Source organism: Tetranychus urticae, chromosome 1, assembly GCF_039701765.1.
Source record: "Tetranychus urticae isolate SD_2017Ah chromosome 1, NJAU_TeUrti_SD_1.0, whole genome shotgun sequence".
In the NCBI taxonomy this organism is placed as follows: domain Eukaryota; kingdom Metazoa; phylum Arthropoda; class Arachnida; order Trombidiformes; family Tetranychidae; genus Tetranychus; species Tetranychus urticae.
The window spans coordinates 16,738,144-16,756,409 of NC_142958.1; the positions used below are offsets into that span (position 1 = coordinate 16,738,144).

General features: G+C 32.6%; 3 protein-coding genes across 4 annotated transcripts; 2 read left to right on the forward strand and 1 right to left on the reverse strand.

Moving 5' to 3' along the window:
• Positions 1-2,174: 2,174 nt before the first annotated feature.
• On the forward strand, positions 2,175-8,652 carry Hr3 (nuclear hormone receptor 3 ROR-beta). 2 transcript variants are annotated; one of them, XM_015925554.3, is made up of 3 exons: positions 2,175-3,190; positions 5,333-6,667; positions 7,406-8,652. In XM_015925554.3, the coding sequence occupies exons 1-3, from the start codon at positions 3,139-3,141 to the stop codon at positions 7,648-7,650; spliced, it is 1,632 nt and encodes a 543-aa protein (XP_015781040.1). In that variant the 5' UTR covers positions 2,175-3,138; the 3' UTR covers positions 7,651-8,652. The 2 variants fall into 2 exon arrangements, with proteins under 2 accessions (XP_015781040.1, XP_089122461.1); XM_089266335.1 differs by having other exon boundaries at positions 5,333-7,407.
• On the reverse strand, positions 8,564-14,642 carry Coq2 (ubiquinone biosynthesis protein COQ2, mitochondrial). The gene is made up of 4 exons (XM_015925555.3): positions 14,429-14,642; positions 13,994-14,370; positions 13,666-13,915; positions 8,564-9,152 (listed from the first exon to the last, which is right to left on the reverse strand). The coding sequence occupies exons 2-4, from the start codon at positions 14,295-14,297 to the stop codon at positions 8,588-8,590; spliced, it is 1,119 nt and encodes a 372-aa protein (XP_015781041.1). The 5' UTR covers positions 14,298-14,370; positions 14,429-14,642; the 3' UTR covers positions 8,564-8,587.
• A 159-nt stretch (positions 14,643-14,801) lies between these two features.
• LOC107359109 (peptidyl-prolyl cis-trans isomerase NIMA-interacting 1) lies at positions 14,802-16,219 on the forward strand. The gene has a single exon (XM_015925556.2). It carries the CDS (start codon positions 14,916-14,918, stop codon positions 15,390-15,392), a length of 477 nt encoding a protein of 158 aa, XP_015781042.1. The 5' UTR covers positions 14,802-14,915; the 3' UTR covers positions 15,393-16,219.
• The last annotated feature ends 2,047 nt before the right edge of the window (positions 16,220-18,266 follow it).

Genomic DNA, 18,266 nt, shown 5'->3' on the forward strand with positions numbered 1-18,266 from the left:
TTATTGTCTTTTATATTTATTTATCATCAATCTGGTTAACTGTTTGTTTGAAGCTTCGGGATTTGGGTTTTGTCAATTTACATTGTAAATGGTGAAAAATGAAAATTGATTATCTTTTTGTTTGACCTGATTTTTTGGGTTATTACTATTGGTTTTATTGTTTGGTCGCTGTGATTAGGGCTTATTTGGTAATCTGAATAGGATCTTGTGTTGGTTGAAACCAAAATTAATCAACCTGTTTAAGTTACTCGGGCAACTTGGGAACTCGTTTTTGCAATTTTTCACTTGCAAAGTTTCCATGAGAACTGAACGGGTTGATTGAAAACAAGATTTAATCAACCCAAAAGATGGGTCACTTGCGCATTTTTGCACCATTCATTGGTTCAACAATTACAAAATTAACTTTACCTAATCAACCAATTTTGTCTCATTTTCAATAATCAACTCAATGTTATACCTTGAATTTGATTAGCGATTAAACATGATAAATGAAAGGTTGTTTACAGTTGTAAAAGCCCAATTATATCATTTACAGTTGACAATCAGGTTAATGTATTATAAATGACAAAGTTAATAAACTGATTGAGCAGCAATAACATTGTCCTGTTAGCATATGATTGAGCAGTTGAAAGCCAAACCAAACAACCAAATGAAACGGAAATCAACATTTTCCAACCTTTTCAGGTAATTTTATAATTATTCAATGAGATGTGACATTTAATTGAAAAAAAGCAGAAGCAGAAGAAGAAAGGTTTTAAAAGGTGATTGAATAGGATTGGAAAAAAATGGTTGAATTGGAATCATCAATTGGCATGAAAGACACAATACAGTAAATGCACTTAATATCATATCTTAAACTGTACTTTGCAAGTTTACCAAAATATGCATACAAAATGAAGGATAAAAAGGGTCCGAGTTTAAAGTGAAAGATATCAACAAGAAAAGGTAAAAGAGTCACAATTTTTACCCATTTGCTTCCAGGTGAACCCAACTGCATATAAATATAATCACAAGACATTTCCCAAGATATTATTTGTGTTCCCTTCACCTTGTTCAATGTTTTTTTAACCTCATCATCTTAACCATCTTCAAGAAAAAGGTCTTCCTGTAACCTTTTTAACTCCTTTTTCCTCTTCCCTACTCTATGGGCACCTCTTTACTTTTGGGGTGAAAAACTAGACAAAATAATAGTTGACAGCAAGGAATGATAAAATAGGCAGATTTGAGTATTGAAAAGACCCAAAAATAAGAAAAGTTTGTGACCTCCGAAAATAAGGAAACACGGAAATCCTTTGGACAAAAAAGTTGGAAGGGCAAGAAGGATGAGAACGAAGGTGAGGAAAGAGGCAAAAAAGAAAGAGATGAAGATGACGAGGAAACCCTTCGAGAGGAAAAAAGGAGAAGAAGAAGTAAAAGAATGGAAAAAAAGTATAATAAAAGAAAGAGAAGGATAAAGGAACAAAAAGAGCATAAAGAAGAAGGAAGAAAAGGACAAGAAAAAAGATGAAGAGGAAAGATGATGAACGGATGGGGTGGATTTGACCTGAGAAGTTGCATATTTTTTTGTGAGAGTTTGTACTTGGTACCAAGATGTACACAAGACAACAACAACACCAACATGAAGAGTATTAACAAGCTTCGATCACGGAACTTACCTGGCCTAAGAAAAGAAATGATCAGGGAGAAGAAGAAGAAGAAGATGGTAAAGAAGATGAAGAAGAAGAAGATGAAAAAAAGGAAAAGAACGAGAAGAGAGGAAAAAAGAAAGAGAAATACGAGTGAGTTTACCGACGGTACCAAAAAGTACCAGCCGCAAAAAAATACCTTGACACTAACCACTATCCAGGTCAACTCCACCTTTTAATTTCCCCAAAATTCATTCCCTTTTCTCCCTCTCATTCATTCATTCTTGCCACTCTCCACCCCATGAGTCTCCTTCATCTTCATTCCTTCATCCTTCTCACTGGAAACACACACTTCACACTGAGTTGAAATGCTCACAACTCACTCTTCTCTCACCCAAATCTCCTTCTCTTCTCTTTCTTCTTTTCTCTCTCTCTCTCTCTTTCTATCTCTTCTTCTTTCTCCTCTTTCTTGTTCATCTTCTTCTTATCTTCTTCTGTCTCTCTTCTGGTTACAAAATTTTCTCTTTCTCTTCTCTCGCCATTTAATGTTGGGCTTCAATACAACGAACTTAAAATAAACCATGGATTAGATTATTTCGCCTCTCTTTTTATCTTCTTCTTGTCTTCTTGTCTTCATTTTGTTTTTTAAATGAAACGTTCGTACAATTTTCTCTTTCTTTTTTCTTTCCTTCCTTTCTCTTCTCTTCTCTCTTTCTTACCTTCAACATCTTTTACCTCTCATCATCTTTACCAACAACCTCATCTTAACTCTCCTTCGATAACGACGACCACGACGACGAAAACGTAGTCTTCTTTTTTCCTTTCTTTTTCTTTCTTTTTATTCCCTTCTTCTTCTTCAATTTATCTTCTTCTTCTTTTTTTGCCTCTCTCTCTCTTTCTCTGGTCAACACCGTTGCCTTTGATTTTTCACCTTTCATCATCATCATCATCATCATTTTCATCATCTTTTACCTTCGATTACCATCGACATAAGCATCTTTAAACGCATCTTTTAATGCATCTTTACAAAGTCAACCTTTAAATGAATCTTTATATGAATAAATCATAACAACATTACTGTAAATCGTCGCTTTAATTGTTGTTGTTATTATTGTTGTTATTGTTTTTTGCCTCTGGAGTTGTAATTTTTACATCATTTCAACAATATTTTTATGTTTTTATGGAAACAACTTTACCAACGTCAACTTCATCTTCATCAACCTCATCCCATTCATCAACATCATTAACTTAATTTAAATTAATACACACACACAACAATATACAAGAGTTACCGGAGACTTACAACACTTATTTTCACTTCTAAACGTTTCATGATTTAATTTCAACCCAATCGTTCATCGACAAATTGTGCTTATTTTTGTGCATATGTGTGTCTGTGTTTTATTAATCACTCACTAACAATTGTGATCCCAATATACAGTCAAATTTTTACACCAATACCTTTTGATTACAACAATTAACCAACACAAATACAAACCATTTTGTAGTTACAATGTTTGGGAATTACTCTAAAATAGAGTCACCTCACAGTGGCTCAATAAAAGGTGAGAATCAACAATTTACCCAAAAAATCCTGAAAAAAACCAAAAAATGAAAATGCCATTTCCTATTCAACCAAACCCAAACCCAATCCATGAAAAAACCCAAAAAACCCAAAATTCATTGCAAGTCCATCGACATTTAATCAGCCATAACCAAGACCATCCTCAACAAGATAATCAAATTGTAATCCAATAACACTAACCAGGAAAACCTATGAAACCCAAAATTGAAAATAATAAAAAAGCCAAAAATAAAAGCCAAAATGTAAATCCTTTGAATGTCAAAAGACCAGAAAAAATTAGTAAACAAATGCGTTAAGATGAAAACAATTAAATTTTGACATTTTTCCCTAATCATTGCAATTATAATCAATAAATGTTAAATTGTTAGAATAGTCAGAACGCCAAAAGACAATTCGCAATTGACAATTAACGATGAAAAAAACGGTACTGTAAGTAGTTGTAAAAAACAACCGTATATATGGTCAATAGTGTTACTTGGATCAGAGTAAATGTTGAGACTTCTTCTTCCGGGTTTTTCTTCCGTGTTTAAACTCTCCTACAACTGGGTCAACCTATATAAGTGCATTGACCTCGTATTTCTGCTTCTCTCTCTCTCTCTCTTTCTCATCCTTATCATCATTATCTCTCTCTCTCTTTGCTCAGACTCACTCCTACCTTATCATCTTCTCTTTCTTTTTCTCTCTTTCTCGGTTTGTTCATCTTTCTCTTTCCATTCTTTACCCAATATTACAACATTTTTTTCCCCATCGATTCCTATGGTTATTGGATAATGATTTGTATTGATATTGTTGTTGTTAATCAATCAAATGGGTAATAATTGTTGTAATTATACAAACAATTTTAACCTTTAAAAATGCATTTTTCAATTGAAACTGCTTCGGTTTACTCCAGTTCAATGTTTAACATCCTTTTCGGTTTCTCTGGTTTTTTGGGTTTTCCTCTTTCGGCAACCTCTTTCTTTGGGTTTCATAATCTTTCCATTTCCCATTTCATTTTATATCATCATCATCATCATCATCTCTCTCTTTTCAACCAAAAATCGTTGCATTTGTTGCGACGCAAACTCAATCTACGAATTACTTCATCTGAACTCTTTTCATCGTTCGTTAGCTTTTTACTTCTTTTTTTTCTCATCATCTCTTTTTTTTCCTCGTCATTTTACCATCTTCATCTTGCATCAAATTTTGCTTCACTCTTCATCTGGTAAATGCTAATATTGAGATTCTTATGTTTCATTTTTGGACAATTTTTGCATCTTGAAATGTAATTTGGCTTTAATTGCATTTAGATCACCTTGAACATTAAATTTAATACAATTTTTTTCCGCATTTATAAATACATTTTTTGTTGTTTTATTTAGTTGATGCTATTTTTATTCTCAGTGATTTAATATTAATCAAAGTTATATTACAAAATAAATCACCAGTAAAGATAAAAGGCAAACAGTGAAATGGCAATATAATAGTAATTATTTTGATACGGAAATCATCTTTTAGCCATTATTTTCTTACCAATTCTTTGTTCTTCATCTTATTCTTTCTTTTTCTTCTTCTTCTTCTTCTTCTTCCTACTTCGTTCTCATCCGCTTTTCAAATCATTTATCTTCCATTTTGTTTCTTCTTCTTCTTCTTATCATCATCATCATCATCATCATCATCATTCCAATAAAACATATTGAAACTCCTGTTTGAAGTTACCTCTCTTCGTTTACCCAATGGCCTTATTTCCGGTTGAATTTCATCTTTTTTTCCCTGACTCAACCACCCACATCAACTTCCTGCATCCCTTGAACACCATGACTGGGGAAACCCTTTCTTTCTCTCTCTTTCTTTTTCCATCTTCCTTATCATCACTTCTCTTTCTTTTCCAATTTACTCACGCATTCGTGACGTGCTAACACAACTCAACCCTAGCTAAACCTGATTTTTTTGTGAAATCAAAAGCTCCTCTATTCTTGAATAACCATGTAAACAGCTTAATGGCACGTTCTGACACTAAATATAATTATTATTATTACTATTATTATAACGATAACTATTATTTTCTTTTCTTTTTCTTCTTTATTTCTTCCTTCTTCCTTCTTCTTCTTCTTCTTCACCATCTTAACCATCTTCTTATTAGCCCAAATTGAGATAATCCCATGTAAAGTTTGTGGCGATAAATCATCTGGAGTTCATTATGGTGTAATTACGTGTGAAGGTTGTAAAGGTTTTTTCCGTCGAAGTCAATCATCATCCGTTAATTATCAATGTCCAAGGCAAAAGAATTGCGTTGTCGACCGAATAAATCGAAACCGTTGTCAATATTGTCGTCTTAAAAAATGTCTCACTCTGGGAATGTCCAGAGATGCAGTAAAATTTGGACGAATGTCCAAAAAGCAGCGAGAAAAGGTTGAAGATGAGGTTCGCTTCCATCAGGCTCAAATGGTACGAACACCGGGATCCGGTGGAGGCGGTGGTCCAGGAGGTGGTGGCAATGGACCAGGGTCAACGATAGGAGGTCAAACACCTTCCCATTCAATGCCATCCTCAAATACACCAACCCAATCATATCAAGCTGCTGAACCTTCACCCGATTCATCAGTATTTGATCAACAACCTCCTCAACAGCCATCTTCATCCTCCAATCCTCAACCCATCGTTTCCTTCCCATCAAATGGTGTCTACCATTACCAGACCACAATGAGTTCACCTTACGATCAACTATCCAATGGTTATTATACACCAAACATGGTGGGATTAGATTTAGTTGGATCTGCTGGTGGACCTTCAACAACCGAACCTGGGTCAACATTAAATGGTTCAACAAATGGTTCCAATAATGGAGGTGGAGGATCCAATGGTACAGCCAGTGATTATGCTGATTCAACAACCTTTACTGATCAGAAACCTTGCCTTGATGTAGTGCCCGATAGTTCACCATTAAATAACAATGGACTTATAATTGATTTAGAGAAGCCTTTGGCTTCCCTTGAATTGGATAAAGTGATACAAATAATCTCAAATGCCTATCGCAATGCCAATGGTTGCTCTTTTACCTCGGAAGAGATTGGTATCTCATGGGATATGGATGAAGAGGTTGTTGATTTTAAGAAATTGAAACATGAAGAGAAATGGTTTAAATGTGCTAATAAATTGACCGAAGTGATACGAAGAGTTATTGAATTTGCTAAATGGATTCCCAATTTTCACAATCTGCCTCAAGATGATAAAATTATCCTCCTTAAGACTGGTTCATTTGAGCTTTGCTGCCTCCAGATTAGCCGTTGTTATGACCTTAACACGGGCCGGGTCATTTTTAACAATCGTTCAATGTCGCTACAAGATTTTTTGACCGATGATAACATTGAAAATCGTTTGGTAACAAAGGCTTTTAATTTAGCTGAAAGTATTGCTTCAATGGAGCTACGTGAAGAAGAGTTAGCGCTATTTTCAGCCTTTACTTTATTATCTCCAGGTAAACCTTTTTTCTTAACAAATTACCATTACAATAGACTATTAGCCATCAAATTAAACAATTACCATCATAAATTAAAACTCCTTATAGCATTGATACATGTTAAATTCACAATTTTCAATTGTATTGTTAAATTGAGTTTAACTTGCGAGATACTTTTAAAGCATAATTCAAATAGAAACTATTATTTGATGGCTAATAATCAATTTAACGGCATTAAATTGAATAACAGTTTTCAAAGCTCAATTGTCCGACTAAATAATGGCAATCAATGAGTTTACTTAAAAACTGTTAATCAATTGTGATTTTTTTGCTATTCCTTCATTGGACTTGATTTGATGAGTTTGTATTTCTTTTTCCGTACCATGTTCAACAAATTCAAATGACCACCACCATGATAACAATGAAATGATCGCTCCACCAATATCAACCATTAAAATGTAAAAATTAAATTCTGGACTCAATGGATAAACTTAAAATCATCTGGAATCAACATTAATCCATTGGAATTATTGTTTCTATTGTTAAATTGTTAAATCTTGTTGCACGTGAATTTGTCAATCCTTGGTCACATGTGATTCCTTGGATATTTCATTGCTTCTCATTGATTGGAAATTGTGATTAATCGTGCTTCCTTGATACTTTCTTGATGTTTTCTTGGTGTTTCCTGGTTCGGTTTATCATCCCATAACCGATTGTTGGCATATTTGGCTTCCTCATCACCGTGTTGATCATCAGAACGTCCTGGTCTTGGTAGTATACATCGTATTTCACAGATGAACAAGAACCTGAAAGAGGCATTAAGAATGCTATTAAAAGAGAATCAACATGACTCGATAATGCCTGATTTAACAGCCAAGACCCAAGAGTTGACAATGTTAAATAAACTTCACATGGATGCTTTGGTTAATTTCACCCAAACCTGCCTAAAATCATCCATAGATATACAATTCCCAGCGTTATATAAAGAATTGTTTTCTTAAGTATTTTGTATCTAAAAAATCATCTCTTTTTCCTCTCTTTCTCTCAGTTTTCATCGCTTTCTTCCTCTCATCTTTCTCTTTTCCTCCTCTTCTTCTTCATCTCCTTCATCCTCTTCTGCATCTTTTTTCTTCTTCTTCTTCTTCCTATTTCCTTTTTACCTTTTTCGCGACAAACTTCAACAAACATACATTTACTAAGCATACTTACACATTAGTTGGCAAGACACAAAAAAAACAGCAACCAGAAAACACTAAACTATACAGTAATGATGATAATAATGTTAAATTAATAGTTAATTGAGAAAGATAAATTATACAAGCAAAAAAGTGAATCAATAGATCATATATTTAGTTACAAAATGATGTACCATTGGTTAACTTTTTTTTCAGCTTCTCGCTACTAAACACATTCATTTTTGGTGTGTAACTTTTTTTGTATGCCATTGTTTGTTTGTTTCAATTGTTTGTCTGTTGATTATTATTATTGATTAAATTAACACAAAAAACAAAATTAAGAATGAAATTAAGATACTAAATACTTAAGAAAACAGCATCCTTAAGCTATTTATATATATATAAGATTTTTAAGACACCTTTTCTTCTTCCTCTTCCTTCTTAATTTTTCTTCTCCTTCTTCCCTAAGATCTTCCTTTCTCACCTTACCATCTTCCCTCTTCTTCATCTTCTATCTTCCCTAACCTTCTTTATTCTCACTATCGCTCTATTTCCAAAATCTTATGTTATTTATTGAAATCTAAGTTATTTGAAACAACAGAGCAACGCATAAAAAAGCATTCACAAAAAACTATTGTTGTCAAACTAACATTATTTCATTTTACGGTAATCATCATCATCATGATCAAGTTACATTGTATCAAGTTGGTAAAATTGAAATTTTTGTCACAAACAGATATTTCAATTCTAAACTTATCAATTCTCATTCAATGAGAATTTCTTTATTTTCCTTTTCTTTTTGAGGCTTTATCATGGTTGATAAGCAAATGCCGCAAAAAAGTATATAACCAACAAGAACATTGTCTTTAAACTTTTGACCACAATTACGAGGATTGTTGATGTCAAGAGTTCGAGTGATGGACAAAAGTCTAAGACTAGCTAAGATGAGGGAAACGTAGAAAGGCCATGTTTGTTCAGTCATGAATCCGGCAAGAGCTAAGTTAGACATCATTGCTCCATGGAAGACGTTTAACCAGGTTTTCGTGTTCTCTCCAAATTTGATTGCAGTCGATTTAAGGCCTATGGAAAGGTCATTGAGTCGATCCTGGTGAGCATAAATAGTATCATACAAAAGCGTCCAAGACAAACAGGCAAGATATAACGGGATTGCGCCAGGTAAGTAAATATTACCTTGGGTAACCACAGACCAACCCAAAAGAGCTCCCCAATTGAAGGTTAGCCCAAGGACAAGTTGAGGCCAATAAGTGAACCTTTTAGCAAACGGATATATACAGACAAGACCAACTGAACTTAAACCTAAAATTATACTGTAAAAAATAGAGAAATAAAAATGTGATTAAAATTTTGATAAATAAAAACCTTGATTGTTATAAGCATTGATCAAATGACTTTTTACTCGGGTTTAGACGAAATGATATCCACATCTACAACAATTGATATATCAATATTACATCAAATCAATGTTATTGTTTTCATTTTCAATTAATTAAGGCTAATCAAATCGTGAAAATAATCATAATAATTGGTTTTCCCAGAAGTTGAAGAGGGAAAAGCCAATATAAAGGTCAATCATCTGATGAAACTAGCTGGGTCAAATACATATTGAAATACAAACATAGCGGGAATGTTGAGCAAGGTTTATTAAATTTTTCACCATTATTTATGGGTTAGTGAAATGTAATGATCAGGAGTCATCAAAAAAATGAACCAATAGGATAAAAAAATGTCATGATAAAGGCAAAAGAAGATGAAGAAGATGAAGCGAAAAAAAATCTATTTCCAGAGTTAATTTAATTTACTTTCTTGGATCAATACAATTAACTTTTCAATCAACGAAAATGATAAGGAAAGTTTGGTCACCTCAACATAGATTGAGAGAGGTAAGATGGAGATAAATATTTTTGGCAATAACTAGCTTTAAGTTTGGTATTTTTTTGTGGCCTACATTCATTTGGCTTACACCGTTGTTGATGAAACCCTTTTATTATCATCGAGAATTGACTAGTTCATCTCTTTTACTTCATCACCGTCAAGTCTTCATCAACATGATCATCCTTTGAGCAATCTATGGATCGATGCCAGTAGGCTTTTGGGTTTATAAGAAAGAATAGTATTGAAGAGTTCTTTGTATCTCAACTGAACCAGGAATGTTTTATGTCTTCATATTAATCTAAAGTAATAATCAAAATAATATACATCATAACAATCGTCCTCATCATCATCATGAGTTCAACGAGCTATATTGTAATTAAGGCGAGTATGAACAGAGGCAAAAAAAGAGTGAATAAAAAAAGTAAATAAATATGCGAGAAGCAAAAGAAACAATAAAGTGAAATATCAATAGAGTAACATTGGATAAAAAATGTACAAACAAAATTGTTATTCTCTGAAAATGATAACACCGTCATCATCATTATCATTATACATAATTACAACGTAACAATTATCAACATCATCATCAACTCACTGCAATCAAAATGTTTGTCCTCGTTGAATGACCCTAAGAAATAAGCTATCAACATAAGTAGATAATGCTGTTTATGATCATGTATATGTATACACACATTCACATAATCACAAAGTCAGATACATTTTAATGGTGAAAAACAGAAAATTAGGTCAATTTAAGTTCCCTTCACCATTTGTCCCCCTCATCATCACTTATCATCACTTATCATCGTCATTCAAAAGCGAGAAAAGAGCAACAACTTTTGTCAAGTGAGTTTACCTGAGTAAAAAAGTGATCAGCATCTTCACGATTCCGACTAGACTAGAGTTATATCATTTAAATAATGATGGTAATGATAGGCAAAAAGAGACCATTTGAGGTAAAACAAAAATTGTGATTCTGTTAGCATTGAAAGTTATTCAGTGATCTAGTCATGATATTGGTTCATCGACCGAGAAAAAAGTGACATCTCAAGGACCTTTTTGCACTTCATCTTTATCAGATGATGTAGTTTCTTTTGCTTTCCTTTCAACTTTCAAAGTTTCCTTGAAGTACATGATGATGAGGCTGATGAACAAGACGATAAATGAAATAAAGATGATAAATTATATCAATTGATGATATAATAATGGTCGTTGTTAAGCAACATTAGCAGCAAAAAAAACGGATTCATAAGGATAACGTTGGTTGTCAAGGGTAACTCAATTTGACCCAGTCTCTTGTTTTTTTGGTTGTTTTTTATGGTTCCTTGTTTACAGTTATTTCAACTTGTTAACTGTTTACTAATTTACACTTACGGAATTTTTAAGTTCGACCTTTTCTTTGTATTGCAAATATTTCAAGAATGTGAATATTTGCACTTGGCAGTTCAATGATCTGTTTCATTAAAGTTGTCACAATAATTGTCACTATTAACATATTATGCTGGTTAGTATAATTTAGGTTTTTTTTTGCTTCTGGTTTTGGGTAATGAGAAAGAGTTAATCTGAATTTTGCTGAATTTTGGCAATAGCTTTTGAGACAAATTACTGTCATGAACATTTTAAAACCACCAACCAGCATTATCATTATTACCAGCATCATGATTGGGTTAATCTTAATATATCAAGTGAATATTTTGCTGTGTTTAGTGAGAGTACCTTTTAATCAAGTAAACCTTTTCCTTAAGCTTATTTAAATTGATTGTTGATTGAATTTTGTTGTTGCATTTTGATTAAACGCCAACTTACACGTTAAGTTGAGTTGTTTTTTTCTGGTAAAACTGTAAGTCAGTCAATCTGTCTAATAATGATGACAATTAACTAACATCAAATAGGAAGAAGAAGAAGATTGAAATTGATTTTAGGCAATATTATAAAGTGAAAAGGGTGATTGGTAAGAAAATTTATATTAACAGAAAAATTCTGACAGCCATTCATTGATTTTCACGTGAATAGCAAGGAAGATACTGATCAAGATGATTTGGGGAAGAGGGAGAGTCGATAATAAATCATGATGAAATTCAAACGTTTACACCTTGCAATTGGATAATAATAGCGACAGGACAAGACGGACACTTTAAGGCAATAAATATTGTCAATATGACAGTGAAATGAAATGATAACATTTAAATTACTGAGGGAAACACCGGGATATTGAAATAGGTCAGATAAGAAAGAGTGATATTTATCACTCTTTTTTCTTCTTGTAAAATCTTCTTCTCATTCTTGGGTTCCACCGGAAGAACGAAAGTTTAAAAATAAGAAAAAGAAAGAAAAAAAATGGGAAGGAAAAAAAAGGAGAGGCTTAAGCATTAAATCAAAATGTTGGAATCAACATGAATGGATAATGGATGAATGATTGTCAAGTGAGTTTAAAACGTTTCTCATCATCTGGATATTCATCTTCATTTTCATCGATCGTCAGCTTAAAAAATAGTCACAAAGTGAAGATGAATCCAAGTTGAATCAATGATGCGGCTAGTTTAACATGGTTAGTCTATGGTGGGATCGTTACTGTGTCTAGGTGTCAATGGACTCTATGGTTACTATGGTAAATGGTTACATTTTTACCCCACATTTTTTTCCCTGTCATCATCATTTATCATCATTCAGCTCTCATGCATGAGCAGATCAGTTGGGTGGGTTAATCAAAGTTTAGATCAATGGTTTCCACGAAGTTTTTTTGTTTTATAAAACATGATATAAAACAATTGATCTGCTTGTGTGTGTGTGTTTTTTTTCACTTGCACTGTTAAAATAGTTTAGCTTTTTTTTATGAGTTTTTATCATAATCAAATCCGAATCGATTTATGTTTAGCTTAAGGTGTGAGTTACTTTTATATGGTTAATTTGATTGCTGCCTAGTTGATTACCATGACAATGAGGAAACTTTCTGCTCTTTGTGTTATAATATTGAGTGAAAGTGAACACAGTTGTATTGATAACGGTGACATGATACCTTGTGATGTTTAAGGGTATTTGGGATAACACAAGTAAACATAAAATATTATCAATTAGATGATTGAAGGGATTAGAAACTTGACTGATCACAACGATCACTTTCATTAATTAGGCTTGTTGACATTTTGATACGAGTGTTTGGTAAAATATTGTTGAGGTATTTTGTCAAGTAAACATTATCAATTGCAGAGTAAAATAACAAATATAATTGAAATAACAATTGAATTAAGAGTTGACAGCATAAGAATATGGATTATGGAATCGATGGGAACTTTGAAGCTCAGGCTATAAATACTGTGGTCGCAATCTATTTCTAGAAATATTAGGACTGATTAAATACTATAAATTAATTCAATACCATACTGAAAGACAAATTATGGAAAAGGAAAAATAAGAAATTCAAAATAAAAGCAATTATTAATAGCTAAGAAACATTAATAGCAATCAAGTTGAAAATGAAAAACTAGAGCACTCAAGAGACATCTGTTGGACACGAAATACACCAAAAAGGTAAACCCATTTTAATTTTTTGTTATTCTTAATTTTACTTCATCCCCATCAAGGGTTTGATGTAATCAGTCAAATGAAGGGTGCTTTATAGCAACTCGACACGGCAATTCGACACGCACGCTGGTCCGAAAAATCTGCTAACTACCGCCAAAGTTTTGATCAGAGTCTTGGGAGATGTATACAATCGATTTGAAGGATTGTCTGCTTTATCACCCAGGATGATTGATGCTTTAGCTCATAATTCGATAACTTTTAGGAAGCCTCAACAATTATAAACTCTTCATTTGGCCTTTTACAGCTTTTGGCTGGTGTAGTATTTTCGCCGGGATCTACAGATAGTTCAGACCCTTATTTGCTCATTTGTATTTCAAATTGCTTATTTATAAGACAAACTTGGTTAATTGCATGGACATAACTTACCTAGTTGTATCAAATTTTAACAAAATAGATAAAGCTAAACTGGATTGAAGAGCTAGAAAGGCCATTGCTTTTGGAACAGTAATCTCTCCACTCGCTAAGGGTCGATTTTTCGTCCTTTCAACATTTTTATCAATCTTACGGTCAACAATGTCATTTATGGTGCAACCAACACCTCTCATTAAAATAGTACCAACGCCAAACAAAGCAAGGTGAGTTGGATTTGGATATCGCATTGCGTCAGTTGCAAAAGCTGTACAAGGAAAAAGAAAACAAATCGGTAAATATTCTATATGAGCTATTGATTATCAATGATTAATAAACAACAAACCTAAACCAAAATAACCTGGCCACAAAAGTAATAATCCACCAGTTGGTGAATGTAATCTCATCAATTTCAGGTAAGGTTGTACACTATTAGGAAACTTGGCAACAATACGTTCAGCTTGTGTTGGGACTGGGACATATTCTTCGATGACTTGTTCTCGTTTGATTTGAATAATATTAGGGCTTTGTTTTCTTGTACTTTGATTACTAAAAGTTGCACTGAGATGAGAAGTTAAAAAAGATGTCCAAGGTGAGCTTGAATGGCGATAGCATTTAAAAAGCAGTGGACGAGAAGTGATGTTGATCATACTGACAATAGAAAACCAGAACAATTTGATAAATTTATCGCAGATATCACCCGAATCAATAAATACTAGAAATCTTAACATGGAAAAAAAGGTAGTTAATAATATTGTTTACATTTTTTACAGTCACCTACCAGAAATTGCAACAATGTGGAAATAGCTTATTCTCACTATTCATCGAGTAACTCAATCTCATGATTTTCAATCTTGTTTAATGAACCAAGTTTCTTTCAGGTTTTGATATTAAATTGGTTTTATGAGTTTTTGGTTGATATTTCACTAATAAAAATTAAATTATGTCCACTAGGAATTAAATAAATTGAAATTAAAGATGTAACTCCTCCTCAAAAGGGACCATTGATAAAATTTTGTGCACTTTCTTACTGTAATGTTTGCTTGATTCCAATGTGATTCAAGCTGATTATGCCAAGTTTGAAAGGACATGCTTTTTATGCTTTCTCTGTATCCTAGGCTGCAGTCAACAAAACTGAAGCCCAGTCTTAAAGCTCTCAAATCCTGAAATATCTTTTTTTCAGTGTTTTTTCTTGCCCATCATATTTTTTAATCCAGTGATTTATTCAGTGATCAATTAGTTTCTAATATTTTTGATTTAAATTCATCATGGAAGACTCAGGAGATGATCTACCTAAAGGGTGGCAACAAAGGAAAAGTCGGTCAACTGGACAAGTATATTACTTGAACATTTACACAAAAGAAAGTCAATGGGAAAAACCAACATGTGAAGCAAGTACAAAAGACGATGAAAAGATTCGCTGTAGCCATTTACTGGTCAAACACACGGAAAGTCGTCGACCCTCGTCTTGGAGAGAGGATACTATTACTCGGTCCAAAGAGGAAGCTCGTGAGATGGCTGAAAAATATCGCGAACAGATTGTTTCTGGTGAAAAGGACATTGAAGAGTTAGCCTCCAAATACTCAGATTGCTCTTCTGCCCGTAAAAAAGGAGATCTTGGATATTTCACCCGAGGAGCCATGCAAAAACAATTTGAAGAAGCATCCTTTGCTCTTCAAGTTGGTGAAATTTCTGATCTTGTAGAAAGTGATTCTGGTATTCACATTATCAAGCGAACTGGTTAAATAGCAGAACATTGTCCAGGATAAAGAAGTGTTTAGTGTTTCGTTGATATTTTTCTGAATAAAAGTATCGATACTTTAATTTGAGTACTCAGTACCTAAAAACGCGTAATCTTATGAAATTATCCCATAAATTATAACAGAATTGAGAAAAAAATATAAGCTTTCAGTTGTTTCTAGAGACCCTGAGAGTGACGCACAAACCCATTCTTTAATTGTACTCATTAAATCCTCGATACCTTTATGATTGATACTGATTCTTTCTAACAATACCTTTTTTTCAATATCACGAAACACTAGTAGTGATGTTTGATATTAATAGCATCATGTTATATCATCAACAGACCAGATTCATCCTAAAAATTTATTGTAAACTGATTGCGCGATTTTTTTTTGAAATTTTACGAAGAGCAAAGTAATCTGGTCAATCTTGTCTCCAAATCTCAAATGGTTTTCGTAAATTCAGCATTATGTCCTGGCACTTTTGACGCTTGTGTATACAGTCTTGCTTTATGCAAAAAAGCAAATTGTGCTTCAACAATCATTTATTTTTCACTCTTATTTTCCAGAATATTATTATTCAGTGCTCATATTCAATACTTCCAACACTTCCAAAATTTCAATTTCAATATTAATTCAATATTAGATAAGACTAATTGTTTTTCTTGAAAAGCATTAAGCTTTGATCTCAACATTTCTTTTTATTTCCATTTTACTAAAATATTGTTCCTTTGTTGAATCTTGCCACAATCAATCTGTTCAATAGCATGTAGCTCAACTATTGAATTTCTATTTCTGTTTATTTGCTAATAAAATTAATATCAATTTAACCAGCTTACCTGGTTGACCAATGTTCCAACTTCAATAGACAAAATTTTGCCAAACAATCAAAAAGTAGTTTGTATTAGTTTGATGGATTGTTATAAAAATATGCATCTTCCAAATCGATCTAAGGTTGTATTCAAATTTCCATAGAAATAAAATAAATCTGAACTTCCTCACGTTAATTATTGTGACTTTTATTTTCTACTCCAAGGAATCCTATTTTATTAATTATAATGTACTTTCTCTTAAATCTAAAACATGAGTTTCAGCTCATTTGCCTGATCTAACTTTTGATAAGCAACCTGAAAATGAACTTATTTTGGGAAATAAGATCCTCTATTTCTGTATAACCGATCAATTCGATTTTCATTTAAAACTGGCCGCATCCTGCGTCCGTACTATTTAGAGACCTAAAACTTGTTATCCGTCAATAAAAGTTGTTGGTGTACATCATGCATTGAATACTTTTGTCCATTTATCAACAGTCTTCTTGATTTTGGCCTTTTGACGTAAAACTTTGAGTCTCGATATTTCGAGAATGGTAGTATCTAAATTGATCATTCTTCGAGCATGCATTAGGTTTTGTTATTGGCTTTTATACAATGACATTTTAGATCATTAAAGACCTTTAAAGAAAGTTATACATTGTTAAAGGTGGAGCATTGATTACTTATGTTACCAGATTGATTTATGAAGGTAAATAATTTTAAAACATAAAATCTTATGATTTGTTAGCCAAATAGTTTGCTTTACAAATTTTCACATAAATTGAATGTTTAAAAGATCATTGACAGAAACTTTGAATTTCGAGTTAGTAGTTTAGATATTTTATGTTTGTAGGAACAAAAACTGTGTCCATTAATGCTATAAAACAACTTCTTCGATCAATAGTTCTCGAGAAAATTAAGGTTAAAGTTTGAACTTCGATTGGCTTTTATTCGATTATTGAAGCAGATCTTTGCGTGAAACTCATTCTCCTGATCTAACTGTGAATAAGTAACCAGAAAATTCACTTATTTTAAGTAATAAAATTTTCTGTCTCTGAATAACAGATCAATTCGATTTTCGATTAAAACTGGCCTTTCTCATTGACCGTGAATGTTAGTGAACTGAAAGTTATTATTCTACACTAAAATTTGTTGGTATACATGATGGTTAGAACACTTTTTTCAAATTATCAAAAGATCTCTTGATTTTTGGCTATTGGTATAAAAACTTTGAATCGCGACATTTCGAGAATTATATTACATAAATTGACCATTCTTTGAGCAATCAATAGATTTTGTTAGACGCTAAAACATGTAGAAATTTTCGATCATTAAAGCTCCTACATAAAAAGTTATACACTGAATACATATGTTACCAGATTTTATGTTTGATTTTTGCAGATAAATGGTTTTCCGAACACAAATTTTATGATGTCTTAGAATCAAATTGATTATTGAGTGACTTAAGTCAGATCGACTCTTTGTTCAGTCATATTATGTTACAGGCCAATATTGTGTATTAAAATCTAATAATTGAGCAAAGAATGGTGCTTTCAGGTATTATGGTTTTCGAGATATTAACACTAAAAGTTTTAAGGCCAATAGCCCAAAATCAAGAGATCTGTTGATAATTAGAAATAAGTATTCCAGCCATGACGTGCACCAACAAAATTTATCGTAGAATAATAACTTTTAGTTCTCTAACTTTTATGTCCAATGATAGAGGCCAGTTTTAGTCAAAAATCGAAATGATCTGTTATACAGAAATAGAAAATTTTATTACTTAAAATAAGTGAATATTCTGGTTGCTGATCCACAGTTACACCAAGCAAATGAATTTCACGCAAAAATCTGCTTCAACAATTGAATAAAAGCCGATCGAAGTTTAAGCTTCGATCTCTATTTTCTCGAGAACTGTTTATCAGAGAAGTTTATTCATAACATTAATGGATGCAGTTTTTGTTCCTACAAACATTCAATACTAAAACTCTTAACTTGAAAGCCAAAATTTCTGTAAATGATCCTTTAAACATTTGATTCATGAAGGAGCTTGCAAAGCAGACTA

What these genes read in the sequence shown, in the direction of transcription:
- Hr3 (XM_089266335.1), top strand. Translation starts at nt 3,139, where the DNA reads ATGTTTGGGAATTACTCTAAAATAGAGTCACCTCACAGTGGCTCAATA. An exon ending in TCACAGTGGCTCAATAAAAG is followed by an intron (nt 3,191 to 5,332) that starts GTGAGAATCAAC and finishes TCTTCTTATTAG; the next exon opens with CCCAAATTGAGATAATCCCA.
- Coq2 (XM_015925555.3), bottom strand. Translation starts at nt 14,297, where the DNA reads ATGATCAACATCACTTCTCGTCCACTGCTTTTTAAATGCTATCGCCAT. An exon ending in GCCAGGTTATTTTGGTTTAG is followed by an intron (nt 13,916 to 13,993) that starts GTTTGTTGTTTA and finishes TTCCTTGTACAG; the next exon opens with CTTTTGCAACTGACGCAATG. An exon ending in TTAAAATTTGATACAACTAG is followed by an intron (nt 9,153 to 13,665) that starts GTAAGTTATGTC and finishes TATTTTTTACAG; the next exon opens with TATAATTTTAGGTTTAAGTT.
- LOC107359109 (XM_015925556.2), top strand. Translation starts at nt 14,916, where the DNA reads ATGGAAGACTCAGGAGATGATCTACCTAAAGGGTGGCAACAAAGGAAA.